The sequence below is a fragment of the Lepidochelys kempii genome, chromosome 21 (genome assembly GCF_965140285.1).
Source record: "Lepidochelys kempii isolate rLepKem1 chromosome 21, rLepKem1.hap1, whole genome shotgun sequence".
Classification (NCBI taxonomy): Eukaryota; Metazoa; Chordata; order Testudines; family Cheloniidae; genus Lepidochelys; species Lepidochelys kempii.
The window spans coordinates 11,458,385-11,478,957 of record NC_136400.1 but is presented as its reverse complement, the minus strand read 5'-3'; the positions used below and the strand labels follow the sequence as shown (position 1 = coordinate 11,478,957).

General features: G+C 54.4%; 1 protein-coding gene across 6 annotated transcripts in view; it reads right to left on the bottom strand.

The window, feature by feature from the left end:
• The window catches only part of MICAL1 (microtubule associated monooxygenase, calponin and LIM domain containing 1), a 45,289-nt gene extending 28,267 nt beyond the window's left edge, over positions 1-17,022 (bottom strand). For 2 of the 6 annotated variants that reach the window (XR_012155884.2, XM_073320485.2), the window contains exons 1-4: positions 16,708-17,020; positions 2,334-2,625; positions 2,048-2,140; positions 324-531 (exon numbers count right to left, since the gene is read on the bottom strand). Coding sequence is in view for 5 of the 6 variants with exons in the window: in XM_073320485.2 (XP_073176586.1) it covers positions 324-531; positions 2,048-2,140; positions 2,334-2,597 (565 nt within the window). In the remaining variant the exon portion in view is untranslated. Of the gene's footprint in view, positions 1-323; positions 532-2,047; positions 2,141-2,333; positions 2,626-7,957; positions 8,138-16,707 lie in introns of those variants that run through there. The other 4 variants (XM_073320482.2, XM_073320484.2, XM_073320486.2 and 1 more) reach the window with 4 other exon arrangements.
• Positions 17,023-20,573: the final 3,551 nt, after the last annotated feature.

The window sequence follows — 20,573 nt, the reverse complement described above, 5'->3', positions numbered from 1 at the left end:
GGGCACGCTGGGATGGGGCTCCCTTTGGGACAGCTGGGCCCCAGACCCCAGCTCACCCAGCCACAACCACAGGGCACTTTAGCCATTCCACCAGCCTCCCCCACAACCCCAGCCGCAGGTGCCCCTCACTGCCACAATCCCCACAAGCCGCAACATGCCCCCGGCACAGCTCTGTCCACCCCCACCCCACACACACACACACAACCAACCCCTGCCACAGCGCGCCGGGCACTGTCCTGTCACCCAACACCCACACACCCATTTTGCGCCCGACATCCCTGTCCCCAGAGCTGTGCCCGCCCTGCTTCCCCAGCCCCACTCACTGATGTGATCCAAGGTCCCGGTGCAGAAGCGCCCGTAAAACTTCTTGGCGCCCAGCACCCGCAGGTCGTGGATGGTGAAAGGCCAGAGGTGCAGCACGTTGTTGCGGGAGAAGGAGTCTCTCTTCTCCACCAGCACGACGTGGGCCCCCAGGAAGGCCAGCTCGATGGCGGTGCGGAGCCCGCAGGGGCCTGCCCCGATGATCAGGCACTGGAAGGGGCAGTGTCAGAGCTGGGTGCCCGGGGCAGAACGCAGGGGGCTCCCCGCTTATAGGTCAGAATAAGCCCACCAGGTACCCCAGTGCTGATCTCCTGGGACGGGCACGTCTGTCCCCCTGGGGGGCAGAAGGGCCTGACTAGCTGAGGGAGGGGAGACTAGGCCTGGCTGGGATCTCAAGACCTGGCAGGGCTGAGGACTGGGGTGAGGCAAGCGTATTGCAGACGGGAGGGAGCAGGGGGTCTGTACTGCAATAGCCAGGTGACTCCGTCCAAGTTGACCGAGTCAGGAAATCGCGCCAACCCCCTTTGACACAGGGCACGAGTCACACCACTGGTAGGGAAGCGCATGCAAACCCCAGGCCAGAAAATCCTCCAGCTCTGGTCTCCCCTCGTCCCACAGCGGGTCCGACTCCCTCCATTTTCACTGGGCCAGAATCACGGTGATCTGCTAAAAACCCTGGCCTTGTCTGCACTGGGGATTTGTCCTGGTTGCAGCCCCCCATCCAAACCCCTGGGGATGGGCAAAGCCTCTAGCTGCTGGGATTTGCACCCGTGCAGCTAGCCCCGGATTCGAGCAGGGGTGAGCTACCCCCAGCACAAGCAGCAGCTCGGTGTGTCAGTCCTGTGGGTTTGCACCAGTGCAGCTCTGCTGGGTGGTGTCCAATGAACACTCAGTGCCCGAGATGCTCGCGGAAGATCTCTTTGCGGACTCTCTGCCTGGGAAGCTCAGCCCTTAAAGGGGTACCACACACTGATGGCTGAATTCCTCAGCGTAGACAAGGAAGCCCCACGTTCCCCCTGCTGGGAATTCAGCGAGCTGAACCCTTGCAGGTTTTAAAACAATGTGTTTTAGTCTCGGTCCCAGTTGTTCTCATCCAAGGACAGATAATGGGGGATCTAATCTCTCCCAAGTTAGACTGAACAGCACCACCCCCTACTCCCCCCCAGCACTGACACTGCCTGCAAGGAAGCCATTAACTCCCTGTTCTCCACAAGGGGACATAAGCAGAGAGCTCAACCGCCCAGGGAATCAGTGTTGGGGTGTGGGAGTTCCTGGCTCCTAGCCCCCCACCCCTCCTGCACGCCCCGGGGCCTTGGACAGAGCAAACACGCCGTACGACCCCCGGCCTAGCCAGCATGAGGGTTTCGGGAACACTCCCGCCTGGAGCACTAGTGGAGACAGGGTCCAAGTAGGAGATTTCCCGAAACATACTGGCACAGGCAGAGCTCACCAGGACGCTGCACCATGCTTGCCCTTCGAGCCAGGGGCCTGATTTGCATCACAGGTGGGGTTGTTGAACTGCCAAGACCTATTTATTCACAGTGTCAACATCGCAAGCCACTGCACATCCTATCAGGAGCAACCCAGGGTGCTCAGATACCCTGTCTGATCCGCTCAGCTCTGCCTGGAGAGGACAAACACTTCAGCCCTGAAGACAGCGTGGTCATCACCTCGCTCTGGGCTCACCCCGCACCAGCAATGCGCCCCACGCACCCCCGGCTCTGACCTGAAATGTCTCGGTGCAACGAACCACAGCTGCCTTCAGACAAACACCACTGTTGACATTCGAACCCACGATTCGAACCCACGATTCCCCATACTGGAAGCACAAGCCCCCACCACTTGAGGTAAAAGAGCAGCTCCATTAGCTATAACTTAGTAGTAAGTTGTTACAGTTACTTGGACCTGCCACTAGAAGGAGGCAAATCACACAATTAGCCTGTGTAATACCTCCCCCTTGCTCTCAACAGGGGCCCTTCCCTGGTTATACCAGCCATGCCCTCCCTTCTCACCTTGGTGTTGGCACATGCCCTTCCCTGGTCATAGTCTTTGTGTCCAGCCTTCTTATCCAGCTTGCCCCACAGGTCCTTGGCACTCCAGTCGTTAAGGCAGGACTTGAGCTTACGGTAGAATGGCAGCTGGCCCTTGTGCTCCAGATCCAGTTGCCCACATAAGGCCTGGAAGCTGTCCAGCACCTCCTGGCAGTGGCTGGCATGGAGGAAGGTTTCGAAAAGGGAGTGAGCCGGGTTACCCTGCTCCCCATCCTGAGTGTTCATCCTGGGTGCTCGGGGTCAAGAAGGGAGTCTGGAAAAGAGTGAGCAAAGCACAGACTGAGCGAGGGAGGCGCTGCGGAGAAGCCACCTCTCAAACAACCCCCATTTCACAGACGTTACCCCAAGGCATGACACAGGGGAAGGGAAACCAGGACCACGGGCTCGCTGTAGCGGATCGGACCACATAGCCCGGTCTGCTGCCACTAGATAGCCAACCCCTGATGCTGCAGAGAAGGGACACACACATATACCCACACCAAAACCCACGATGTACCAAGCTAATTGTTCAATTATAACAGACCCCATTTGGGCAACGGCAGGATTTGAACCCAAGAGCTTCAGAGCTAAAAGCATGAGTGTCTACTGCTTGTGCCAAAAGATTAAGGCCTAATATAGCCTTCAGCTATGTTACATTTCACAGCTTACACACAAAGATGTTGGATAGAAACATCAAATACGCTGCTGGGAGGTTGCAAAAGAACACTGTTTTTATTCTTAGAATCCAGAAAGATAACACCATGACATTCCCCTGGTGTTATCTGGACCAGTGACCTTCTAGGCCACTCCAGTCCTCGGCTCTGGGAGCCAGCCTTACCCTGCTCTGCTGCGAGACCCCCCACTCCTGGGCTGTTCACGCACTGCCTCTCACATGTAAGCTGCTCCCAGATACATGGGTGAGCACTTTTGGCCAGCCGCTGCTTGGATTGTGCAACTAAATGACACTAGCCAATATCTCCGGTCCCAGACACAACCCTAGGAACGTCCGTCTTGCACTGTCCAGTTATGCCCGCTGGATGCCGCAAGCCTATATGAGTTTGTCAATTTAACAAAGAAATTGATATGTACCAGACTTTGTTATCCCAAGGGGAGTCTCTGACATGCTTTAAACCAAACACACTGCTTCAGGTAGAATAAACAAACAAATTTATTAACTACAAAAGATCGATTTTAAGTGATTATAGATCAAAGCACAACAAGTCGGATTTGGTCAAATGAAATAAAAGCAAAACACATTCTAAGTGGATCTTAACACTTTCAGTGCCCTGAAAAACTTAGATGCTTCTCACCACAGGCTGGCTGGTTGCCCTTCAGCCAGGCTCTCCCCTTTGAGCAGCGCTTCAGTCGCTTGGTGGTGATGTCTGTAGGTGGAGGTGGAACAGAGAGAGAGAGAGCCTAGCAAACGTCTCTCCCTTTTATCATGTTCTTTCTTCCCTCTTGGCTTTGCCCCCCCCCCCTTTAGAGTCAGGTGAGCATTACCTCATCATAGTCCCGCACTGACCCAGGGAAGGGGGGTGACTCACTCAAGAGTCCAACAGATCCTTTGTTGCTGCCTAGGCTAGTGTCCTTTGTTCCTGTGAGGCTTGGTTGGTCCCATACATGCCCTGATGAGGTGTGAACTGCCCCTCTGCTCCTGGAGAGTTTTGCCTGGGCTTGTTTAAAGCCATGAGGACACATTTTCAGCCTCGTAACTCTATACATGAAATTACAACCTATAACATTACTATAACAACAATGCTCAGTGCATCATGAGCCTTCCGAAGACACCCAACATGACAAACTTTGCATTGGATACCACACAATCATATTATAAGGATGAACACGGGGGTGCAGGATGTTCCCCTGAAATACAGAGTGTCACAAACACGCAGCAACAAAAAACAGAGAGAGAGAGACAAAACAAAGGTTGCTCCCTAAGGCAGAGAGGCACAATTCACCCCGCCTTGTTCATTTCTACACTGGTTCTTTTCAGACTGACTCAGTGCTGGATCACACTGTTGCTACAGAGAGCCTTTGGCCTGCAAGCCGGATCAGGAACCCACACCCACCTTAAAGAGATAGCTTGCACTTCCAACACAAAAAGAAAAGGAGGACTTGGGGCACCTTAGAGACTAATAAATTCATTAGAGCATAAGCTTTTGTGAGCTTCATTGGATCACTTCATTGAATGCAACACAGTCTTCGATATGCCACAAGATAAAGATCCAGATCCTCTTCTTCCTGCGGCAGTGAGTTCCGCAACAACGTGCTGCACCTCTGGCCTTTCACCACCCACGACCTGCGGGTGCTGGGCGCCAAGAAGTTCTATGGGCACTTCTGCACCGGGGCCTTGGACCACATCAGTGAGTGGGGCTAGGGAAGCAGGGCGGGCACAGCTCTGGGGACAGGGATGTCGGGCGCAAAATGGGTGTGTGGGGGCGGGTGTTGGGGTTGGGTGACAGGATAGTGCCTGGCACGCTGCGGCAGGGGTTGGTTGTGTGTGGGGGTGTGGACAAGGCTGTGCCGGGGGCATGTTGCGGCTCTGTGCTAGCATCCGCTACAGGAAGAGCAGAGAGAGCGTAGGCTAAAAAGCTCTAGGCAGAGCGTTCAGATCTGATTTGAGTTATGAGGAGAGGCTGAGGGAGCTGGGATTGTTTAGCCTGCAGAAGAGAAGAATGAGGGGGGATTTGATAGCTGCTTTCAACTACCTGAAAGGGGGTTCCAAAGAGGATGGCTCTAGACTGTTCTCAATGGTAGCAGATGACAGAACGAGGAGTAATGGTCTCAAGTTGCAGTGGGGAAGGTTTAGATTGGATATTAGGAAAAACTTTTTCACTAAGAGGGTGGTGAAACACTGGAATGCGTTACCTAGGGAGGTGGTAGAATCTCCTTCCTTAGAGGTTTTTAAGGTCAGGCTTGACAAAGCCCTGGCTGGGATGATTTAACTGGGAATTGGTCCTGCTTTGAGTAGGGGGTTGGACTAGATGACCTTCTGGGGTCCCTTCCAACCCTGATATTCTATGATTCTATGATTCTATGATCTGGTGCACAAAGCAAGGCTCCTGTGGCCACATTTAGACACCCGAATCTAAGCCACCCACGCACTCCACCAACCTCCTTGGGAGCTGCAGATGTTCAGCCCCTCTGGATATCCCCTCTGGGATTTAGGAGCCAAGTGTGACAGTTCTGACCAGAGAATTGTAGCAATCAGCCTCTTCAGCAAGTCGGCTTCAGTGCTGGGTAATTTCTTGTGTGCAACTGTGCACCTGAAACACACGAAGTGGATCTGTACACAAGTACACAAGTCCTCCTGTTCTTTTTGCGAATACAGACTAACCCGGCTGCTACTCTGAAAAAAGTGGATCTGGGGAGTTTCAAAGTCTTTTCCTGTGGCATCAGAGGGACCATTCTTCTTCCTCTTTATCACCCATTCAGTTTCGGGAGGGCAGGAGGTTTCCCTGCCAGACAGGGGCCCAGGGCTACTGCATGAATTTCTAAGCGGGCCGGATGTGAGTGGGGACCAGCCGCAGCTCCAGATTTCAGCAGCCTTGCAAAAGACTTCAGGCCCCTCTCAGTCCGCATCTACTGCATCCCAGCGGCCACCGACCTGGCTTCAGCGCTGCAGGCGTTATGGATATTGTGTATGCAGAGCCATGGGTGCTCATGGGTCTGAATAACAAGAGGGCAGAGCTCTCCCCTTACAATCTAAACAGCAGAGCAGATTTATGCCCCTCTCAAGCTCCCCAAGAGACCAGCTGGCTGCCAGCTGGGGAGGGGGAAGATTAGGAAAGAGAACAGAAAGCAGCAGAGGTGTCTGGAATCTACCCAAAGTGGGTGGCGGCTGGTGGTTAGAGTAAATGACTTTGTATAAGTTGCCCTTTTGCGCTGCCCACATCTGACTCCCCTTCCCCGCAGAATCAGCGGGAGTTTTGTCATCGACTTCAATGGGATCAGGAATCTTACCCCCTCCTCCAGCGCCTTCTGTTTAGCCCTTGTCCATACGTGAGAGTCCAGCCACCAGTTTAGCTGCCCCGGGGCAAATCCCCAGTGTAGACGGGCTCCGAGTTGCCATTTGCACTGGTGCAGCTTCCCCTGGTTTCAAGCAGGGCAGAGATCTGCCGGCATGAATAGCACCTTGGCCTGACTGCAGTAGTGCAGAAACCCCAGCAAGCCCCAAGGCCTTTGTTTAGAGTTAACTGCTGCTCTAGGTGTTATCGGGATAAAAAATATTTCATACTCTTGCTGGAAGCTTGGAACATAGCACTGCTTTATGTCTTAGAATCCAGAACAGTGGTTCTCAACCAGGGGTACGCAGGCCCCTGCGGGTATGCAGAGCTCTTCCAGGGAGTACATCGACTCATCTAGGTATTTGCCTAGTTGTACAACAGGCTACAGAAAAAGTACTAACCAAGTCAGTACAAATTAAAATTTCACATATACATACATTTATACTGCTCTATATACTATACACTGAAATGCAAGTACAATATTTGTATTTCAATGGATTTATTTTATAATTATATGGTAAAAACAAGAAAGGAAGCAATTCAGTCCTAGTGGCTATGACACTTTTTTATTTTTATGTCTGATTTTCTAAGCAAGTTGTTTTTAAGTGAGTTGAAACTTGGGGGTACTCAAAACAAATTAGATTCCTGAAAGGGGTACAGTAGTCTGGAAAGGTTGAGAGCCACTGATCCAGAACACACAAGAACCCAAAACAGAGAGAAACAAAGCAGGCTGCTCCCTAAACAGCAAGGAATGACCCACCCCACCTTACTGTAGGCTGGCTGGCCCCAAACTGACTCCGATGTCTGACTCTGATCGCATACTCTTTGCCACAGAACCCTGGCCCTTAGCCTACAAGCTAAGGGAACACCCCTCCCCGCTCTTAAAATGATATCTTGCAATTCCAACACAGTCCTCAATACACTACACTGGGTAGTACTGCAAACCCCAGCCTGTTATGTGTTCTCTCCTACCTCGGACACAAACTCACTGCCAGGCAAGTTCCAATTCCAGGATCTTTATTGCAGGCGAGACAAGAAGCACAAAGCACACAGTATTGTTTCCGGCTCTCCTGCTAAGCTTCCAGCCAGGGAATGCCTGCATTTGACTTGCAAATTACACAGACTTGGAATGGAACTGACAAGTGAAGGCAATCAGGATACAAATTAGGGGACTCCTCCAAGGAAGAGGCATTAGAAGGGATTGCCTCTAAACCCTTCCGCTGTCCTGACTCCTTTCCATTGAGTTTAGGGAGTAAAAGGTCTCATCTCTTTAAATTATTATTATTTAAACACTTACATCGTGGTAATGCCTACAGCCTCCATTGTGCTAGGTGCTGTACAAATAATAAGTGACAGTCCCTACTTCAAAGAACTTACAGTCTAAAGTGCAAGTGTCTCTGGGGCGAAACACAGCAATTGCTTAACAGCGCAATGCAACATGGCACAAAACTTTGGAGGGGGGGAAGAATTCAGGATCCAATGAAAGTACCATGTTTACAAGGGGACTTTTAAGTCATTATGGAGGTTATCAACCCCCAAGAGTAACAAGGTGCTCACTATTAATTCTTTTAAGCCCAGGGTCTCATGCAATGTAATTACCTGCTGTTTGTAGAGCCCTGGGAGCTCTTGAGGAAAGGCACCGAAGAAATACAATGCAGTTTTCCATCCACAACAGTTTTGCAAGGCAATCAGCCTCCAGAAGCAATGGGGTAATTGACTAGCACGCACAACGAGGAGTCCTTGTGGCACCTTAGAGATTATCTCTGCAGCAGTACTTGGGTTGAGCAATGCCGCCCTAGATTGAGGAGACATACCAGGGAGGCACAATCATCCCTTAGCATTACCACTGTGTCAGTGTAATATACTCATTTGGGGCAGATCTCTGCCCTGGCTCTTCTCCCACATCCCTAATCAATTCATTGCCAGAATGAGAACCATCTAGACACCTATTCAGCTTAGGACATGTTTTTCAACTGGAGTGGTGGGAGTCCCTGACTTCTGAGATATCAGGGCCACAGAATCGGCGCTCTGCCCAAGGTGCTGTGCTCTGTGAGTTAAGGAAACATTTTATAGATGGGGAAACTGAGGCACGGAGAAATTAAGATTGTGCAGGAAGCCTGTGGCAGAGCTAGGAATTGAACCCCAGCTCTCTCCGGATTCCCAGCCCAGTGCCCCAGCATTCCCCCGCCCCCCGTGGGATGGCTTTTAAGCAGCAGAACATTGCCATAAGCTAGGAAGGAGCGGGCCCTCTAGCCTCGAAAGCATCACGCAGCACATACTTGAGCAATTATATTGTCTTCCCAGGGGCATGGCGTCACAGGGCCAAAGGCAGAGCGAGCAGCTAGCCAACATGCTCAGTAATTGCCGTGAGACACACTTCCTGCTGTGGTTTGTCGCTGTTATGAAACGTAATTTATGGCACACACAAAAATAGAACAATTCGCTGCCAAGAGGTGACTGGGGATACCTGAATCACTCAGGGCGATCTACAGCCCAATTAAAACCACATCAACCCGGGGGTGCTGGAACAATTTTTGTGATGGGGCTGCTGCTGATGGAAACCATGTATTTGGTGTTCGTTATTACCAGCTCAAGCCAGGGGGTGCAGCAGAACCCCTACCTCCAGCACCACTGCATCAACCAGTCGAGAGCCACGCACTGGTGTTGTCCCTCCTCTTCAGCTTGGAACAAACAGCGCAGGGCATTTCCTGGGGATTGAGGGCTATTTGGGGCTAGCTCGTTCTCATCCCCATCTTTGCCCATCTGCTCTGCTCAGCCAGACAGCAATCGCCAGGAAATGAGTCACTGTGAATGCTGAACAGTACAATGGGACAATGCAATGCACAAGGAAAGCACAATGGGAAAAGGCAGTTGGACGTTACGGCCTCCGGCCCAGATCCACAAAAGTCCCAGGTTTGGCTCCGTTGCGATCCACATACCACCCACCGTCCCCTGTAGGTTTGGCCTCTGGGCATGGGCACGGCTGCCTCCCTTAGGCACCCGGGACCAATCTCCCACCTAAGCCCCAGAGCAAGTCACAAACGGGGGGAGGACTGGGCGCTCGGCCAACCTACATTGCACATGCGGCCTGATCCGGAAGGCGAGCTCAGAGGCTGCAGCCCAGATCGGGTCCGGTCCCATTCAAAATCCAGCTCGGGACGACCCGGTGGAGCCACCCACCTTCTAAGTCTTATCCCCGGTGGCTAGAGCACTCACCAGGGAAGTAGAAGACTCGGGGTTAATTCCCTCCCTCTCTGGTCCAGGCCAGATCATTGTTTCATTATTTATCCACAGTGGAACAGCTTCAGCAAGCGAGACTAAGGATCACCACATCAGACCATCCCCTAGCTCAAGGCACACTGGGGAGACCCCGGTTCAAATCCTCTCTCCCGCAGCAGTTCTAGGAACCTAGAACAGGGTCTCCGAGAGAGAGGGGCAGGGGTCAGCACACATGCCTCTCGTCGGCATCTCGCATTGGCCAGCTTGAATGCCCCCCACAGCATGCTGGCCCTTGTGGATCACATTCTGACACGCCTCATTTCCCCTAGTGATTGTACAGGGGCCCCGGTGCTTAGCTCCACTTTGTGGTTCACAGTGGTCCTGTGATTTTCTAGGTGCCTAAAAGTAAGGTGCCATGACACTGAGCGTTGCAAGCAGATCCAGGCCTCTGTCTACACTGGGACTGGCTTTAAACTCTTCTCCAGCAGCTAACCCAGTTCAGAGCACAGATTTGGCTGGGAAATACAAACGGGGCCAAATCACATTCTCATACGACCTAGTGCTGATACAATGCATTTCACTTGTCCATCCCAAGGAGCTTTCCCGAGGGTCGGGGGCAGTATAAAGCATTTTAGAATCTTAGGGCCACCATTTCAAATGAACTCAAGACCCATCCCTGGGGCCACAATGTCCCAAGAGTTCAGCGCCCCAATAAGGGCCTAGATTTTTCAAGAGGGTGGTGAGTTCTTGTGAAAATCTGGCCCCCCACTGCGGGTGCAGCTGAGCTGCTGAACGTCTGGCCCTGAGTGGGTAAGGTTTGGGTCAGATTCTAGTCTTAGTAACTCTGCTCAGTTACTCCAGACTCACAGCAGCACTACTGAGATCAAAATCTGGCCCCCCCTTTCTAATTTTCCAAACTGGTTTACAACATACTATGGGGACAGGCCCGAACCATGTGGAGACGGAATTTTAAAGGAGTTCAGTGAGCATGCTGCCCAGTGTAAACAGCGAATGGCATTATATCAAAGTCACCAAGTCTCAAACTCCCCACCCCAATGGAAAGCAAGCTGGGTTACGCAGGGGAACAGTCTCTTTCATTTGCTTCTGGTGCCACTGTTTTGCTTTTCCCCTTCCGCCTCCTCGACAGCGTGAGTCGTTGTCAGACAGGGCTGTGATTCAAGGCCGTGTTGTGTGTCTATCATCCTCCGGTTTTGCTGTGGTTAGGACAATAAACACGGAGAACGGACAGTTCTGGCAAGCCTCAAAGAGGGAATGAGTTGGATTTTATTACCAGCCTTGACTCATTTCTCTTAGGCCTCATGGAAGAAGTTGTGAAAGGTTTTTCAGAGATGCTGGATGCACACAGCATCCATTGTTTTCGCTGGGCTTTGGATCAGGCCCTTGGACTTTCAGAGGCTCAGGCTGAAAGGCAGTGTGATCCAGGGGGTAGGGCACTGCAGCAGGACCCAAGAAAGCCATCTTCTAATCCCAGCTCCGCCAATTACCTTGTCCCACCCTTCATCTATCTTGTCTATGTAGAGCAGGGCATGTCCCTTACTGGGTGTTTGTACAGCACCTAGCACCATGGGGCCCTGACCTTGTCTGGGGCCCTCGAAGTCAGCGTTTCTCAATGACTGGTCCGTGGACCAGCGCTGGTCCCTGAGATCTCCCTGACATAGTCTAGGAAGACAGCAAGCCGGTCCCTGGTATCAAAAAGTTTGGGAAACACTGCTCTCTGTAATAATCTATACCTCTGAACACCAGGCCCCGAGTCTTTAGCTGGGATCTGATGGAGAATGTGTTGTGGCTTGTCAGACCGGCCCCGGGAACAATGAATAACTGACGAGAGGCAGGAACAGTAATTAGATGGTGGAAGAGGCCAGGAAAACCCCACACAGAGGACGTGGGCTCTGAGTGACCGAGGCAGAAAATGTGGGTTCAAATCTACATGTAAAACTGGACAAAAAGACATCACTCTCCCTTCACAGGGCAGTGCTCACGGAAGCGTTTCGCACGCATTCCACGTGAGGTTACTTAAAACCAGGGGGGATTCTGACGACCCAGTGTTCTGCCAGGATGCGGGCGCCCCTTCCCCGACTCTTTGGGCGTATCTGCATGCCAGCCGGAGGCGTAATTTCCAGCGTGGGTAGATGCACGCTAATGCACTGAGAACAGACCTCTAGCTACAGTGGGGTGAGTGCTGACTGCCTGAGTACAGTCCTTCCCAGGGACCCTAGGCACTGACTCGGATGCTAGCCCGTCCCACCCCGGCTACTCTTCTACTTGTATCGCGTTCGCCTGATCAAAGCTAACATACATGCGTCTACCCAAGAAGGGAATACACCCCCATCTCCAATGTAGACACACCCTATGTCTGTCTAATCTATTGAGTTTACAAGCAGTTCAGAGCAGAACCACTGTCACTCCTCTAGGTTTGTGTGGAAACCCTCAGCTTGGTTGGAGTCCACAATAACAACACCACTCTGAAGTTCAGCAGAGAACTCCCTGTGGTTCCTCTTTGTTCAGCTGGGAAAAAAAGAAAGAACTGGTTTATTGTTGAGTCTTGGAGGAGAAAAGGGGACTGGATCCTCAGAGCTACCAGAGTCAGGAACAGAACCCAGGGGCTTCAAGGCACATTAATTTCCCTGTCCCTCCATCTTTCTATCTCCATTTCACAGATGGGAAAAGTGAGAGAGACAGGACCTGCCCAAATCCACAGAGCAGGTGCCAGTAATGGAACCCAGGAGTCCTGACTTGACAGGCCTGCACGTTAACCACTAGATGGCGATGTCTCCCACATGACACATTGACTCTCCCACTAAGTTATGAATTCAGAAGTTCTATGTGATAGAGGACCACCTACTATCAAGGTTGCCCAACGCCTCCCATTATAAGACCCTGTTTTCAGTTGCATATCCCTTTGCCAAACTTTAACCGTTTGGACTGAAATTTTCTATGCCAGGTGTCCACTTCAAGCTGAATATTTTTGGAAAATCCCAATCAAACCAGTGTGGCCATATCCAAGAACAGGGCTAAGGACAAATCCATTGTTTTGCCCACATTAAAAAATCCTGGTGACCTTTTCTCCTTGATGCTTTGGCACAGGGTCTTGCAATTTGGCAGAAGGGTGGCCTGTGCATCAGGGATTGCCTTTTGCTGGCCATGTGAAAATCTGCCCAAATTTGGCCCAGTTATAAGCCTTTGAAAAAATCGCAGTTCACTTATGCTCAGTACAGACTTCTTAGATTTTAGCAGCTTAATTCCCTGAAGATTCTGCATGAACTGAGCATGCTCCAGCCCGGGACTGAACAGAACTTTCTCAGCAATTGCAGTTCTGGGCTTTTGTGAGCCAAGCCGGGTCTGGATCTGGGCATCTGAATTGAGAGGAGGGAGCCTGTCTGTCCAGCAGCGTGGAGGAGGAGTTCCTGACATGAATGCATAGGGAACAATAGCTGGACCTGGGGAAGTTTGGGGTAAAGGACAGATGTAGACCGGGGCAAGAACCCGGGGGGGAGGGGAGGGGTCTGACATGAGCTGGCCCAGGGACTGGAAGGGGCACAGGATGAGAGAGGGAAACTGGGACTGGCTAGCCAAGAACATTTTTGAATGCTTGACTTTGCAACCTTAATAAAGTTCTTTTAACATAGCTTGTATGTGAATTATATATGATGATACTGACCAGCACCTGGCTCTGGAACTAGAGGACATGGAGGACAGTCTAAGAAGACATGGCTATAAAAGGGACCATATAGGAGTTTCTACTTGTGACAAAATTTTAGGGGAACTCAGAGTGACTGAGCTTTGTGACATTTTCCTCATTTCCTCCCCCGCTGGTTCTTCTTCCTCTTCAGTATTTCCTCCTGTGGGCCCTAACCAGGCAGCCTGTAACTAGCTGCTTTCTCTCCTGCTCTGTGCAATCAGCTACCGTTCAGCATCAGGACAAGTTATCTCTTGTGATGTGGCTAGAGCTGCCTGTTACCCTGATGAAGTAGCTACTGCTAGAGCGAGGGAGGGGCTCCAACAAACGCCTTGTCCAAACTCCCCCTGATCTTTGGGGAAGATAAGATCCAAAGATCTAACTCTACTGCCATCTCGATGGGCTGAACCAAAAACCTGGCTCTGGACACCCCAGATCTTTCCATCTGAATCCAGGCTCTGAGGCTCATGCTGGTCTCTCATGGCATCTCCCAATGTACGCCCAGAACAGTGAAAGCTTCTCCTGCACCATCAATGGTGCCTCTTACCTGGCTCTGGAGCAATCACACTTCTAGGGGATGATAAGAGAATTCAGTGTCCATGACCCATTTGATTCTAAGCCTCCCGGCCAAGACTGCCAGCAACAGGTCTGGTGGCCTGGGGGGATGTGGGCACCCTAGGAACTTGACTGAGCTCACTTAGGTGTACAGGACTGGAGAAAGGAAGCCAGAAGTTTCCAGAGGGATCTAGTTTGGGGTGACACCTGGAGCTCAGGAGTGCAAGCTGGTGGCTATTGGACATACACAGTCCCTCTCCGCGGGGAACCCTGGCCTCTCTGTATGCTCAGTATAGATCTCTTTCCTACAACTCTGCCTGCCTGCCACAGCACTTACTGCTAATGAAACAGGCAGCCTCCAGCCAAAACAGCCATGGCCCGTTCCCAAGCGGCAACGACGCACAAAGTCTATATGCCCCCTGCCCCACCGCACGCACCCAGCAGAACCTCAAGCTGCCCTGGGAGGACTGGAGAGCCCCAGAGAAAGCAACAGGCCGCACAAGAACTGCCTGCCCTCCGCCCCCACTCAGCAGCAGGGACACAAGTGGCGCGGGCCTGGGGCAGGGAGGCCTGCAGCTCTCCCTCGTTCGGTTGTTCCCAATGGCGTTTTAATCACAAGACGCTCCTCGCCACATGGACGTAAAAATGCGGGGGCCTGTCTGCCTGATGAGCCGTCTCTGGGCTGCTAGGAGCTGGAGATACCCTGTGGCTTGCAGCCCACATTAATATCTCATACCTGCTACGCTCAGGAGCTCCGGGCTTGAACGCCACAAAACCGGTGCTGTCTTGCACCCATTTCCCCCCCCCCCCCACCGTGAGCTCCCGGGGGGATGCGATGTGCGGCAAAAGCCAGTCCCATATCTCCCTTTCCTAGAAACTGTCCCTCCATCCCTAGCTGTCAGACCCAGTCAGGAGCGGGCTCGGCCCTCTGACCCATTTCGCGGTTGGAGCCACGGCAGACGTTAGCTATAACTAGCAAAACAGCAGCTGATGGAGACGGGCTTTATGGAAACAGGGGAATCGTTAAAGTGGCCCACAGCAATCCCAGCGGGTGAGTGTGGTGCTGGGGACGGTCTGCCTGGCCCCTGGCGAGGGAGACCGGAGGGCACGCCGGACTTAACCCTAGCCCAGCTACGTGCCAGCAGGAGGGGTGGCTTTATCAGGGCAGCAGGGCAAAGTCCAGCCTGCAGCCTCTGGGGCTGGGCAAAGCGAAAGTGAAGGTGGCGAATGCAGCTCCTCACCTGGGCTGGAGAGAGATGGGAGCCCCCAGCCCCAGCCTGCACCTGCACCCTCAGCTCATTAATGCCAACGGGAGTGGAGCGGCCTCCTAGGAACAGGCTCCTGGAATGGAGCTCCAAGGGGAGGGGGGAAGGGATGGGAGAAATAGGCCCCCCACCTCAACACTGGGTGTGTTTGTGGGGGAAGGGATAACAACCCTTCAACCCTGAGAAGTGGAGGCAGGGAGCTTGTCCCCTCCACTAGGAAAATATCCCCTTTTTCCCAAGGGAGCAGAAACGGCAGCAAGTGAGAAGGGGGGCAAATGCAAAGAGGGGCAAAGTGCCAGAAGGGGGGAGGCAGGTGGGATGGGAGGGAGACTGGCAAGAACCCCTCCCCCCCACACGCAGCATGAAACAGGAGTCGGGAGGGGATCTCGGCCCACGCAGGGGGAGAAGTGAAGGGTGATGCTTTGGGTCGTGCTCCACCAAGGGAAGGTTTAGTTCCCTGAGGGAGGGAGGATCCACCTCGGGGAGGGACCTTGAGGCTATTCTCCCCCACAACCCCACAGGAAAACAGGGCTGGCTCCTGGCAGGGACCCCACAGGGTTACCCTCCAAAGACAGGCAAAGACAAAGGGCAGCCCGGCTGGGGAAAGATTCCCCCAGATCATGTGGGTGCCAGCCCGTGGGCAGAGTCCAGGCAGATAAACGACTGCACAATGCCATCTGAAAGACTCAGCAGCCCGGCCCTGACGTTCCTCCCCGCCCAGCCCGTCCCCATGGCAGAGTGTGTCCATACCCTGACACACGCCTTGGGGCTCCTGGCCCAGGCCGGGCGGGGTGCTAGGGAGTCAGACAAACCAGCCAGTCATTCTCCAGAGCAGGGGAAACAGGCCGAGCTGGGGGTACAAGCGAGGTGACAGGAAAGGCTCCTTCTGGTCCCAGCCCAGTGTCTTTAGGAGCTCTTGGCCTCCCTGCATCTCACTCCTCCCTGCTGCGAGGAGCTGGGCCAAGTGCCCCTTGAAGGACCTGGGCTGGCAGCCTCAGCCTCCAAAGCCCCATCACCCACTGCTAGGCCATGTCACCGAGGGGGGGGGAGGGAGGGGGGACGGCGAGGAATCCCTGAGCCAGGTAGCCGCATTCCTCCAGGCTATAGCCACGCTGCGGCGTGTCCTGGGAAGTGCCGGACTTCACTCCAGGGACAAACGCGGGGCCAGATCCTGGGGGGGCAGCGTGCTCCTGGCTCCTCCAAGCGCAGTCAGCGCTGGGAGCCGCCGACCCGCAAGCCTTTTGCACGGCCCCGCAAGGTGCAGGGCAGAATCAGGCCCCGGACTCCCCGGGTGCTCAGCACAGAGCCGCAGAGGTGCTGGAACGAGGGATGCTACCGCACCCCCTGGCTTGAATCGTATACAATTTAGTTCAATGGCTCTCAGCCCCCCCACTGTACAAATGGATCCAGCTCCGCCGGAGAGCTGTGGTGGGCTTTCGGATCACTTGGCCGGTAGCCACATCACTGCCCCCCACCCCGACCCTGCAGCCACCCAGAGGCACCCTGAGGCTCTTGCCGTGCCAGGAGCTGCCTGGATCTCTCCCCGCTGCAGGTGGCCGGGGGAGACGCTGGCAGGGGCAGGCCCCACCTTAAAGCCCCAAAAGTCGACTTACATGCAGAGGTGCCCGGAGAGCTGGCAGCCCCGGCCTGCGGAGGCGCATGGGTTGGCTCGGAGATCCTGGCCCCCCAGGGTCCGCCCCGAGCTCGCTTCCTGCCTGCCGAGGCTGGGCAGGGCCGGGCTGCGTGTGACCGTGCGGGAGTCTCGCTAAGAGGGCAGGAAATGGAAATTAAACCCGCTCTCCGTTTCCTGCTCGCTGCGGCAGCGAGCGCGGTCCAGGCTGTGCAGCCCCCCCGGGCTGGGGGGTGGAGAAGCCGGCAGCTCAGAGACCCGGCCCCCGGGGAGGAGCCGAGACTGCGGAGCTACTGCCAGGAGCATCCTTACGGGGCAGGATGGAAAAGCTGCAGGATTAGCCCAGCCTGCCTCCGAGGGGCTGTCACTCCCCGCCCAGAGCCGGGGTGGGACCCAGGCGTCCTGAGACCCTGGCCCCTTCTGTGACTAGGAGCCCTCCCTCCCCGCCCGCAGCTGGGGGTGGGACCCAGGCGTCCTGAGACCCTGGCCCCTTCTGTGACTAGGAGCCCTCCCTCCCCTCCTGGAGCTGGGGTTAGGACCTAGGGTTCGGGGCTAGAGCTGGCTGGAAAAAAGTTCTTTAAAAGTTGCCAACATTTTTCAAAAACGTGTCTGTTTTGCGGCGTTCAGAATGGACCCACTCCCTTAAAAAAAAACAAAAACCCAGAATTGTCACTGAAACTATTCTTGGCCTGCAGAAAACTCAGCTTTCAACACACACAAATTTCTGAGAACTGTTTCTATAACGGTTTGGTTGCAAAATGTTGCAGACAATGTCACAACCCTTCCCCCAACACACACATACCAGCCCCCCCCCACCCAAAAAAAAGACAACAGCTTTTTGCCATTTTTTTGGTCTTTTTAAGGCAATTGTTTGGGATGGGGGAGAAAAAAATTGTGTTTGAAAATATCTGGCTAGTTCCAGTCCCAGCTGGGCACTCAGACTACCCTGTTAGCCACCACTTCCTCCCCAAGCTGGGCACAGAACCCAGGAGTCCTGACCCCCAGGCCCCTGCTTGAGCCATCTGCCCTTTAAGTTAGCCCTGTCAATGTCACTCAGCCTGTACCTTTTACAAGGCTCCAAGGACACCCTCACCTCACACGCTCCTCAGCCCTGGGAGTGGGGAAGGTCCCAAGGTGAAGAGAAGAGGGTCCCCTGGAGGAACAGGGTGCCCCGCCTGTAGGAGGCACAGGAGACCATGCAAAGCCCAGTGCCCAGGATGCTGCTGCGTGGGGCTGTTAGCATCCTTTATCTGCCCCTCCCTTCTAGTCTCAGGGCTTCAGACAGGGGTGCAGGAACCATGTGGATAGTGGGGGTGCTGAGAGCCATTGAACCAAACTGTCAACCTTGTCAGTGATGGACACCACGTCAAGCCGGGGGGGGGGGGGGGACTGCCCCTAGTTCCAGCCCCTCTGGCTTCAGGGAGAGGCTGCTGCTGGCAACATCACCCCCGCTCACACACAAGGCCAGACACCCCCTCGCACTGGGGAGCTGCTCCCTGGCCTGTCCCTCAGGCAAAGAGAGCAGAACATGCAGGAATCTGGAAGCCTCCCACCGCAGGAGCCCCTCATCCTTTGCTCTCTAGCTGGCCGTGCGCCATATTTAACCCTCCCCTGGCGCTCTCTTTGGAGCCACGGGGTTTTATCCATCTGAGACCTTGTGAGGCCCCTTTGTTGTGGTGCTCTCAAGCCCTCTTCCCCTGCTGTGGGGCTGGCCCCATTGAACTCAGTGGGAGGCTGGGAGCAGCCCAGCTGAGGCCCATAGGCACCCCCTCTAGCGCATGTTGCGGGATCAGGCAGTAGCTAAGAGGAGGGAAGCCCTATGCCTCGTGTAATGAGGCACCTGCCAGGCAGGCAGACCACAGAAAGGGGGTGACTCTGGGCAGGTGGCAGGGCACCATCCAATGTGGTGAGGCCAAGGGTGTACCAGCAAACACAGCTAGGGGACAGAGACCTGCTAGCATCCCCCAGCTACCTCCTCCCAGCTCCATCCTTCCTCTCTCTTACTCTGATCTCCCTGCTCTGCCTAGCCCAATTCCTGACCTCTCACGCCCCTCCCCCATCCCTCCTTAAAGCCTGCCTTCCCTTTATTATTAGTTATCTTACAGTAGCACCAGCGGGCTCCACCCGGGATCAGACAGCCCTTCCCCAAAGAGCTTCCGTTCCAAATGGATAATGTGGTCAAAAGCGGGGAGGGGAAACTGAGGCACGGCAAGGGGCAGCAGCGCGCCCAGCGGCTCTCACAAAACACAGCCCCACTGACTCCCAGCCCACTGGTCCGCCCACTGAGCCGCACGGTCCACAGCCCTCCCTTCTCCCCGCCCCTGGCTTGTGCTCATCTGACTAGTTTAGAGCCGTGGTACTCAACCACCAGTACGTGTACCCCGGGGGGACCTCAGCTCACCTAGACAGTTGCCTAGTTTTACAACAGGCTGCATAAAAGCCCGGGGGAAGTCAGCACAAACGACAACAGCCTGCAGCCAAGGACCTGTTTATACCGCTCTCTGTGCTGTACCCGGAAATGTCAGTGCAGTATTTCCATTCCAGTGGATTTATTTTGTAATTACATGGTCAACCTGAGCAAGCCAGCCATTTCTCAGTACTCCTGGCTGTGACGCTTTTCTATGTTTATGTCCGATTTTGTAAGCAAGTCCTTTTTAAGAGAGGTGAAACTTGGGGGGGGGGTACGCAAGACAAATCAGACTCCTGCAAGGGGTAGGGCTGAGAGCCCCTGGCTTAGGCGGAGGGGAGATGGTCCAGCTGGCTGCAAAACGCAGTTACATTTATGTCACACACACGCACCCCCAACTTAACAGGCATCACCCCCCCCCAATTTCACAAGCACCCCCCAAGTCCTGTAGGCCCCTCTCTGGCTCCTGGCCCTGCCTCCAGCAGCCCTGCTGGGTTTTTATAGGGGCAGGTTAAACTTTAAGGCGTTTGTTGACAGAGCTGGGGGAGAGCTGGGGGGGGGGGGGCAGGGACCCTTCCTTTGTCTGCTTATTTGCCGAGGTTACGCGGCGTGTGTGTGTGGGGGGGGGGTTCTACTTGTGTCGGACTCGGCGCGGTGCGTTTCTGAATGTCTGACCCCCCCCCCGACCCCTCCCCGGGGTAGCTCGCCCCACGTGCTCCCCCGAGATCCGTCACACAGGGCCAAGAGATAGACGGGACGGCGACCTACAGCTTGTGGGTCAAGCCGGCCCCGAAATCCTCTGCTGGACTCCATTAGACCTTCCCCACCCGCAGGGCGGACCGTCCCGCGCCCCGGAGCAGCTCCCGCCCCGGCGGCCGGGCAGCCTCCAGCAGGTGCGGACAATCCCGGGGCGGGGAGCGAATCAGGTGATCGGCGATTTCCTCTTTCTTACCCGATCAAAGGCAGGGAGAGCAGAGTGCAGGGGTCCTGGGCTGTGCTCAGCCAGACAAAGCCTGGACATCGCCTTAATTTCCTGGCTGGGGTTTCCCCAGCTCCTCGCAGGCAGCTAGAGAAACTGCCCCCTTTAATGCCCACCCCCACTGATTACTCAATTGTAAGCGTGAGGGGAGGGAGAGCATCTTTCTCTGTGCGATGCACCTGGTGCCCCTTCCTGGATGCTGCCTTCCAGCAGCTCAGCCCTGGGGCCAAGCATGGGACAGATTTAGATAGCAGAGCATACCATTGAGCAAGCAGCTGATGTCCTAGAATCATAGCATAGCAGGGTTGGAAGGGCCCTCAGGAGGTCACCTCCTCCCACCCCCTGCTCAAAGCAGGACCAATCCCCAATTTTTGCCCCAGATCCCTAAATGCCCCCCCCCAAAGGATTGAACTCACAACCCTGGGTTGAGCAGGCCAATGCTCCAGCCACTGTGCTCTCCCTC